This window comes from Rhincodon typus, chromosome 15 (genome assembly GCF_021869965.1).
Source record: "Rhincodon typus isolate 14 chromosome 15, sRhiTyp1.1, whole genome shotgun sequence".
Classification (NCBI taxonomy): domain Eukaryota; kingdom Metazoa; phylum Chordata; class Chondrichthyes; order Orectolobiformes; family Rhincodontidae; genus Rhincodon; species Rhincodon typus.
In genome coordinates, this window is record NC_063346.1 from 25,065,388 (window position 1) to 25,075,671 (window position 10,284).

Sequence of the window (10,284 nt, forward strand, 5' to 3'; positions counted from 1 at the left end):
TTGAACAAAAATGTAACCTTAGTTTCTCTGAAGTAGAATTCCAAAATATTAATAAGGATTTTATCAGAACAAATAAATTATGGACAAATCATTTTCTAAATAGAATAACTACAACATTTTGTTTATCATATTTTGAAATAATTCTCGTAATTACTTGTGACAGACAGTAACATTTCCAAATTAAGTACAGAATATTTATTCTTTTTTGATGGTTTGATCATTATCATATTTACACAGTCAGAGAAATTGAGGGAGACTTGTTTCACATTCTGTGTCACTATAGCTTTGAACTAGGTTAAGACTGTGAAACTGGCTTGCCCTCTAAATACCTAGGTACTGCTTGCCCCTCCCACCCACCTCAGAGTAAAACTTCAGTGTAAAACTTCAGTGAAAATTAATGAAATTTTTACTGAATGCTATGTGTTGCTCGTAGGCCTGACACCAGTCTTCTGCTCAGGCAGGAGATTTCTAGGAAGATAGAAGAACAATTTCAGGATTGTCCTTAAAGCACCCAGGAAGAAATCAAGCAATCCCACTGAAACAGGGGAGCTCTTGGGTTTTGGTTTCTTTGGGAAGACACCAAACATAGTGGGACACTTCTTCAGAAGGACACAGAGGCAAAGACGAGAGACAAAGACTGGATAGAGAACACACACACGCGTCAAACTCAATGTGTTTGTCCCTTCAAGCACCACCTGCCCCACATGTGGCAGAATCTGCAAATGGACTTAGCTGTCATCTCAGAACCTTCTGAAGTGGAAACAAGTCATCCTCAAATACTAAGAAACTGCCTAAGACAACTATCCCACACAAAGTCAATTTAAAAACTTTGAAGTGACATGCTAGGTCAGTGATGTTGATTAATAGTTCTCAACAGTGTTTTCAAAAATGGCACCAGACAGCTGTGTCAAGGTAGAAAATGTATACAGTTCACAGTAAGAAAATAATTGAACGTTCATAAATGTTCTCAAGTGCCCTTCTGTGATAGCATCGAACTGATGTTTTCAATATAACATAATGTGAGAGAAGCTGGTTATTTTTAAGCTGAGGTTTATGCACTTGTTGAATCAATCGGATGGTCCTCACTGTCCAGTCAGAATTGTATTCCCTTGGCGAAAATCACGGTTCCTCAGAGCCCAGAACTTTCCTGAGGATCACTGTGGGGTTTTGTGGAATAACTGGTGCAGGCCTTTGCGGAACCTCTGGTCCCTAACGCTGTAGATAATGACATTGCAGCAGCTGTTGGACGCCGGCACCCAAAAGGCAAAGAAGGAGAAGTTACACCAGCGATAGCCGGCGACATTACCCACCACGAGGCCGGCGACCGGGCTTGAAAGAGGCGGTGAAGATCAAAGTGAGGATGCCGATGGTTTTGGCGGCTTTAATGTCTGAGAAGGAGGGGCGCAGGGAGGCGGGTAAGTTCTTCAGCTCGGCCAAGGACTTGCGCTTCTCGGAGTAGCGGCGGATGGTGCGGAAGGACAGCGCGTTGACGGCCAGAGTACCCCCGAAGATGGTAAAGTCAAAGGCGGGGAAGAGGAGGAGGATACTCCAGCTGGCGTGGGGGACAGCCCGGGCCACGAAGGCGTAGTTACACATCCGGCTGCATTCGCTGTACTCCAGGGAGAAGTGGCCGCTGAAGAGCAGGAAGCCGGTGAACCAGGACAGCAGGATGAGGAGTAAGGTCCTCCTCCGGGTGACGATGGATTCCTTGTGCAAGGGCTTCAGGATGGCCACACTCCTCTTCACCGACAGCAGGAAGATGGTGCTGATGGACACGAAGGTACAGCCGGCGAACACCAGGCTGCAGGGCTACCAGAGCTGGTCGCCCCCCGTGGCCGAGTAGCCGCTGTAGCACAGAGTGGGGCTGGCGCTCCCCAGCAACGCGATCTCCGTGTAGACGGAGAAAGGGAGTCCCACCGCCAGATCGGCCAGGGCCAGGGAGACTTTCAGGTACCCCTGAGGGGTGCGGGACTTCTTGGTCCTGAGGAAGACGGTCACGGTGATGAAGTTGCCCACCACCACCGCACAGGCGAGGAGCAGCATGAAGGTGAGCACCAGGGACCTGCTGCAGCCCAGCCAGGCCGCCTCCCTGCCGTTCGAGCACCTCCTGTCGGACATCCAGCCAGTCCCCAGCGTCAGGATCCTCAGGGAATCCGGCACCACACTGCGCTCTGAGATAATAAGGTGTAGAGCTGGATGAACACAGCAGGCCAAGCAGCATCAGAGGAGCAGGAAGGCTGACGTTTCGGGCCTAGACCCTTCTTCTACTCTAGCTCAGTGAAGCACATTAACCTGTGAAAGAGGAACCAGAGACGTTCAGGTTAGCCATCCATTAGTCTCTCCAAACAGCAAAAAACGTCCTGAACATTAACAACAACAAAAACAGAAGTTCCTGGAAAAGCTCAGCAGGTCTGGCAGCATCTATGAAGAAAAAATCAGAGTTAACGTTTCGGGTCCGGTGACCCTTCCTCAAAACATTAAACTTGGAGAAAGTAAACAGGCACATCACTGTCTCTCGCTGTCGTACACACATAATGCAAGAAAATAATTGCTGAAGGTTTGTGCTGTGTTCATTGTATGGCGACCGTTTCCAAAAGCTATGTTACTGTAGACGATTTAAGTGAATGCACCACGTTATATCAGCAGTGATGTAAAATAATGATTTTTTAAAAAAATCAATTTCCAATTTCGAATGCTATGGTTTCATTTTTTTTCGAGTCATGAAGTATTTTATTATGTTGCGACAAAATCTTAAAACCATTATCCACATTCATGACACATCTTTTAAATAAAACACCAACAGCACCAACTATAATTAGGTAAAAAGATGTTTCCACATATGCAACAAGGAGATAAACTGAGGTGTATACACTTACTAAATATTTACAGCAACAACGATGCAGAAGAACATCATAGTCAGAACGATTTAAGGACAAGATGCAGTGGATACGGGACACCTCAAATATTTAACCGAACTGAACGCCTTTCGTGTACAATCCTTGTATTGTTTCTCCGAGAAACTGTAGTCACGTCCTCACTATGTCTACTGTTCTGTTTCGATGTGATTACCGTGTATAACGCTTAAATTTAGTTAACTGCCAAGGCAGAAGAACATAATACTGAATTCGCATCTGCTGCCTTTCTGTTACTGGTTTTGGGTCAGTTTCGCAGGTCACCTCTAGGATTTCTATTGTGCATGTTATGGCACATTGTTTTTGAGCATAAATGTTTCACGCAGTCCAATCTCCCCCAAATAGGCGACAGCCGCTCCTGCCCGGTTGCTGTGATTATAAGCGAAGTGTCAAAATAAGTGAACTCTTCATTTTTTGTGACCTATATACCTGAAAGAGGAGGGGAGGCGGTTGGAGCGTCCTGGGGAATGAGCACGAGGAGTGAGAATCATCGGACACTTCTTTCCAAGAACCGCCATTGACACGATGGGCCCAATCACCTTCCTCTGTGCTGTAAGGGGTATAAGATTCTAAAATAGAGCTGATCTTTTTAAAAATCCAGTCTCCTTTACTTGATTTACTTTTGTAAAACCCTGGAGATTTTCCTCTGTCTCCAAGCCAGTAAAGATATAACCAGTGTTTATAATGAGACAGTGCTGAGGACCTACCTGTTATGTGTGGAGTTAGTGGGACCAAGTGCCGGTTATTGCCAGCAGTTAGTGCGATGAAGTGCCGGTTATTGCCAGCAGCTTGGTACGAGTGTAAAACCAACGGGAGCCATGTCTCGGAGCTTCTTGAATCTCGTGTCCACCGACTGCAATCCCCCGTCTTTCTGCAAAACCCTGAGCTTCTCCTCCGTCTGACGCAAGTCAGCATCATTCTGCGCACTCTTTTGTCTAGATAACAGGTATTCCTCCCTCAGGGTTAAGGTGCCTCCACGTTAATGTAAGTAATTTTCAGAAACATCATATTTCCGGCCGTGCAACTGGAGGCAACTTTCCACCGATTATTCCAATGGTCGAATAGACGCGTGGAAAGTTGGAATGTAGACCTTTGAGCACTCAGTCCCTGCCTCCTGCTTTGGTTTTCCTCAGCAATAGCAGTATCTTCTTGACATACTCCACTGGTCAACATTAGTCAAGTATATCCAGTTTTTTAAAAAGAGAGCTCTGACGGATGATATAACTCTTGGCTGGAATTTGTAAGTAACCAGGATAAATTTCCTAGTCACTTGCTCCATGGAATGAGGGGGAAATCCCTCACTGAAAACCTCATTATTTTTTACCTTATTTTTCTAATTAACCTGTTGAGGGATGTTGTTACACAATTGAGGAGCAGGTAGGACTTGAACCCTGGCCTCTTAGTTCAAGGACACTAAGAAGACTCTAACTCAAGTATCAAAGGTCAATACATTCTGACCCCGCTTCAATCCTCTGCTCCATTGACAGCGAGAGTTACTTAATTATCATTTGAGGTAAATCGCTATAGAACCCTGGAGAACATGTAATTAAAGGCACTGAGTTAAGATGAAATGTTGGGCACCTTATGACTGATGATAGTGGGAGAGATTATTTTATGAATAAAGGCTAAACAGTTTGGGGTTTCTGCTCACTGGATTTTGGAAGAATGAAGAGATCTCATTGGAACGAAAAGGGGCTTGACAGGGTATATGCTGAGATGATGTTTCCCCTGAGAGTCTGTGAATAAAGGGCATAGTCTCAGAATAAAGAGCAGTGATGGCTGAGAGGTATTATCACTAGACTGCTAATCGAGGGACCTGGGTTTGAATCCAGCAATGGCAGAGGATGGAATTTGAATTCAACAAATATCTGGAATTGAGATAACCATGGAATTAATCATAACCATGAATTCATTGCCAATTGTCAGGAAAAACCCATCAGGTTCACTAATGTCGTTTAGGATAGAAACCTACCTTCCTTACCTGGTTTGGCCTACATGTGACTCCAGACAGCAATGTAGTTGACTCTTAACAATCCTCTGAGTAATGAATGATGGCCTGGCCAGCAACACCCTCATCCTGTGAATGAGTAAAATGAATTAAGACTGAGATGAGAAGGAAATTCTTCTTTCAGAGGGTTGTGAGTCTTTGGAACTCCCAAAGAGAGCTATGGGAGCAGAGTCCTTGTGTATATTTATACTGAGATAGCTAGATTCTTGATCACTAGGGGAATCAAGGATTATGAGGAATGTGGATGTGAGGAATATTGGATAAGTCATGATCCTATAAATGGCAGAGCAGGTTCCAGGAGCAGAATGGCCTACTCCTGTTTTTATTTCTTATGGTGTAATGATGATAATGTGATCAGTTCCACCTTCCTCAAAACTGCTGCTCAGCTGGTATGGCTCCTGCCTTGGAATTGATGTTCTGGGGTCAAGTCCAGTTCCCAGTGTTTGAGCACAGAAATGAAGGCTGCCACTGCAGTGCAGTCCTAAGGAATACTACACCACTGGAGGTGCCATCTTTCAGATGATGCATTAAGCTGTAGCTCCATCTGCCTGCGCAGGTGGATACAAAAGATTAGTTCCTGATTTACAGCATCTGCAGCTCTTTCAGTTTTTATTAAGAATGTAGAATAATCAGGTCAGCCATAATCCTATTGAATGGTAAACAGGATCAAGGGACCAAAGATCCTACTCCTGCTTGTTCGTAGAAAACAGAAAACTATGCATATAATTGAAATAGTTGGATTTCTGATTTTAAAGAGACTTGATATTTTCAAGAGCCTGAAGCAATGAACATTGAAGAGTCTTAAAATTCAGGAAACCTCTGAAGTGATTGCTGATCGTCATGGCAGCTATATTATTTTAATTCAACTGATTGGAATTTTATTTCTTTCAAGTGCTAACTTGCACTGAACTTACTGCCCTATTGTACATATCATGATCCGTAATGCATACGTGCCACATTTACAGTGCACATTAAAAATCCTTGTTGCTCACTGCTACTATAGCTGTGCCCTGAAGCATGCTAAATTTCTTGAATCACTGCCACAGATCTTCCAGCTATGATAGTATAAAATGACATCCTCCCACTTACATTTTCATCAAGCGTGCAGCATTTGTCACTAAGATGCAATAGGAATATAGAAATTAGGAGTAGGTCATTCAGCCCCTCATACCTGTTCAGTTATTCATGTTTGATCCAATTGATTCAGTTTCATGTCTTCACTCCTATTACCCCCACCCACTCTCAGAACCCTTGACACCCTTGTCAATCAGTAGTCAATTAAGTGGCTTGGTGGTAGACATCATGACACTTTGTAAGTACAATTTGCATATATTGGCCAAGTAAAGAAAATTGTATTCGTAATAAATGGAAGGTGAATTCTTGATCTGAACAATTTCAGTGAAAACAAACATCGCAATTTTACTTATAAAGCATAATATTAAATTTTTAAAAAATGTTCAGGAAAATGTTTCAATGTAGATCAGTGTCATTTTCTATGAATTGATCTTTAAGCAAAAATACTAGTCTCTTTAGTTAAGATATACATGGTTACATAACATTAAAATGCTCTATTCATCTTGATAATGCTTTATTGTGCATACAAAGAAAAAAATGGTATTTTTCAATGAAGTAAGAATTTCATAAGCATTGATCACAGTAAGAACAGATAAACTACAGAACTTGAAAATATTTCGTAAGTGTTTTTGATCACTTTCCAAAAGAATATAATTGTCTTTGCTGAACTAATCAAAATTCTTGATATGAATACTCCTCAACAGGCATCTTAGCTGGCTATTGATAATATCTTTAAAATTAACAAATATTATTTTATGAAGTTCATAGAATCCCTACAGTGTGGAAACAGGCCATTTAGCCCATCAAGTTCACACCGACCCTCCAAAGACCATTCCACCCAGACTCAGCCCTACCCTATCCCTGTAACCCTGCATTTCCCCTGGCTAACCCACCTATGCTGCATATCCCTGGACGGTTTGGGGCAATTTTGCATGGCTTATCCACCTAAGCTGCACATCTTTGGACTATGGGAAGAAACTGGAGCATCTGGCAGAAACCCACACAGACACAGAGAGAATGTGCAAACTCCACACAGACAGTTGCCGGAGGCTGGAATCAAACAGAGGTTCCTGGTGCTGTGAGTCAGCAATCTAACCACTGAGCCACTATTGTGTTTAAGCTTCTTTAGGGTTTCTAAATAGATTAATACGTACACTCTTAACAACCTAAAAGAATAAGAACAAAGCCAATTTGATATGATATCCTGGGTGAACGAAGCCAAAAGTGAGCATCGAAATGAAATCGTTTTCTCTTCAAACTGCTTTGTAAACCAGCCTAGCACTATCCATGATTGTTGACTTTCAAACCAGCTTATTTGTTGATCTCTATCCAAGGCAGTTTCACATTTCAACATTGTGGAGGCACCTCAACCCTGAGGGAGCTCACGGAAGGTGGGCCTTTGGGAGGTACAAAGACTCACACAAAGCCTTTGCCATTGAAGCATTGGCAGGAGATTCAGAGGTTACAAAATGTCAGGATGGAAAACTGGCAGAAATTGTTGCGTTTCCAATTTACTGCTGAGGCTGAAAAGATGCCAAATTTAAACACTGGAAGAATGAAAATGGTGTGGAGTAAATATGTTATTTGTGACATTAAGAGATAGAATGCAAAAATATTCCTCTTCAGTAGAACTGACAGTAAAATGAAAGGAATGCAAGCTCAACAACAGAGAGTTCAAAGCCAAATTTGACAACTTCACAAATTCTTTCTCATCACTCTGTTCATTTCGATGATTCCTGCTTGACCACTAAACGATGTAGCACTTTCATTGTGAAGCTGTGCAAAAATGTTTTCAAAACAAAAAGCTGCTAGATAGCAATGGAGATTTACAAAATTTTTCATCACCTGTTTGGAATATGTCAGGCAGAATCTTCCCATTATAAGTTAAAGAGCTTGTTGAGTAAAATTCATGGTGCCTGGCTATGTTGACTGAGTGACCTTTCTCGTGCAATTTTCTGCTCTAAATCTCAGTAATTGTGTAACTTGGCTCCTCTGTGTCTTTCTCGGGCAATTATATGGCCAGAGACATTGAGGTGCTCTCCTCTGCCAGAATTTTCCAGCCTTCCCTCCTCTAACACCATTTTTAAAGCTTAGCTGCACTCTATTTCAGATCCTGTGAGCCAGGAACCGGTCATCACACCGATACTGGACTCTCAACATTCAACACATGGCCCAAAGATACAAAATCTCAGTCCCTGCTTCACAGGCAGGGCCTCAGAGATGTTGGTGGATGGGATGGAGAGGAGGCTAGGCCTTTTTTCTGCCCATCACCACAGAAAACCATGCCACGAGACCCAGCCAGGCTGGGCACTAATTACAGCCCAGGTCACTGCCACCCCAAGTGAAGGCAGTGCCAGAGGAAGATTAGTGATTTTTTGTGCTCCACAAAGGTAAGTGTCACATTCTTCTCCCTACTACCTCACTCTCACAGGGCCACCATTCGTTCTAACTCTACCACCTACATCTCACCATGGCTCAACACTCACTATGGCATGCATCATGTCTATTTCTCATTGTCCCAAATTCCTAATGCTTGCTGCCCTCCGCAATTCCTACTCTCTCACTGGGGTGACCTCACCACCTCCCCTGCTCCTGTAACACTGTTAACTGCTCTTCCACCCCCTTCCATCATGTCAATCCCTCCCTTTGCCTTATTGAGGGGGAAACTGGTCCACTCCCAAACCGATGTCTCCACAACACCGTGACTGCATGTGTCTGTAATCCTCAGACAAGTTGTACTTGACTAGCGGGACTGACCATGGCCCAGTGCCTGGACTGCAGCGACACAGATTCCTGGGATCTGGTGGGACCAAGTGCCTGACTGGCAGTGGCCAATCCCCTGGAATGGAATTAATCAAACTCCTGGACTGACTGTTATGGTACCCCTGACTGACTATAGCTTTACTCAATCATACTAAGGACTGCTCCCCCTTGAATTTTACACATGACCATTTACTTGAAGCACATGTAAAATTCTGGCATATGCTACAGATCTGATGTTAACATTGTACGGTGCCACTCAGCAATATGCGAACTCTGTATCTGACCGATGGATTGTCTGGTCAGTGGGCACAGTAGAGTGAGAATGAGAAAACCAGAATCTTGACATTAGGAAATAAAAACCAACACTGAAACACTAAACAGCTTGAGCACTAAGGAACCAATGTGCCCCACACAGAGGATAGAAGCCCACAAGTTGGTGCTGAAGTCAGTGAATGTGCACTATGAAAGCAATGTGACATTAAAGTCGCATAGTTGTATCCAGACCATAGGGCTGCTTTCTCATTAGAGAGCGTAGAGAGAGAGAGAGAGGTAAATGATGGTTTAACCTGAGGGTTACTACACTTCAGGCAAGGGGAAAGGTTAAGGAGAGTCCTTCATGATAACCCCAGCTGCTGTGGGAATTAAACCCATGCTGTTAGCATCAGCCATCCAGCAAATGTAAAGTATACAGATGCTGGCAGCCCCCACACTGTATTTTCACTGTATTTTCCTACCATTCTTGCCATTGCTCACTGGGGGAGGACTTCCTGCTCATCATTGTTTAAAGAATGTTTATAAAGCATTTCATGTCTACAGTTGTTTTACATATCACTGATATGGGGGAGTCATACATGTACGTGTTTTACACTGATTTTTTGCATTCCAGTACAGAAATATTAGCTCAATAGTAAATGTTGGCATAGGTTCCTATTGGCAAAATCAACACAAAGCATTCTAAATGTCACAGTAATTTTGTATAAGTGTGATTCAGGCAATTCAAGGCTAATATCTTCAGTGATGTCACAGAATTGAAAGAAAATAAGACATATACAGAGATTAAACTTGTTTCATTCTCTTGTATTGGTATTATTTAATGTGCCTCTGATTGGCACCATATTCATCATTTTCACCACTGATAAACAATGACATACAGCATGTATCATCTACAAGAGGCACAGCAGTAACTTGCTCATACTCCCCCGACAGCATCTTCCAAATTTGCAACCTCTATCACTTAGAAGAACAAGGACAGCAGTTACTTGAAGCTATCACATGCACATTCCCCTCCAAATCACACACCATCCTGCCTTGGAAATATACTGTTGCTCCTTCACAGTCATTGGGTCAATATCCTAGAACTCCCTTCTTAACAGCATTTTGAGTGTACCTATATCCATCACTTCAAGAGTCCAGCTAACTACTGTTTACTCAAGGGTAAACAGGAATAGACAATCAGTGCTGGTCTTGCCAGTAATGCCCAAATCCTGTGAATGAATGAAAAAAGGAAGTTGGTGCCATACTTGTGAA

At 43.0% G+C, this 10,284-nt stretch overlaps 1 protein-coding gene and 1 pseudogene across 1 annotated transcript; one reads left to right on the plus strand and one right to left on the minus strand.

Annotated features, from left to right (window-relative positions):
• Window positions 1-165: 165 nt before the first annotated feature.
• LOC109937918 (olfactory receptor 4K15-like) lies at window positions 166-2,190 on the minus strand. The gene is given in 2 exon segments (XM_020536418.2): window positions 166-1,331; window positions 1,333-2,190. Coding segments are annotated over 2 exon segments (963 nt in total). The 5' UTR covers window positions 2,119-2,190; the 3' UTR covers window positions 166-1,154.
• A 1,485-nt stretch (window positions 2,191-3,675) lies between these two features.
• LOC109932584 overlaps window positions 3,676-10,284 on the plus strand; it is a 36,049-nt pseudogene continuing 29,440 nt past the window's right edge.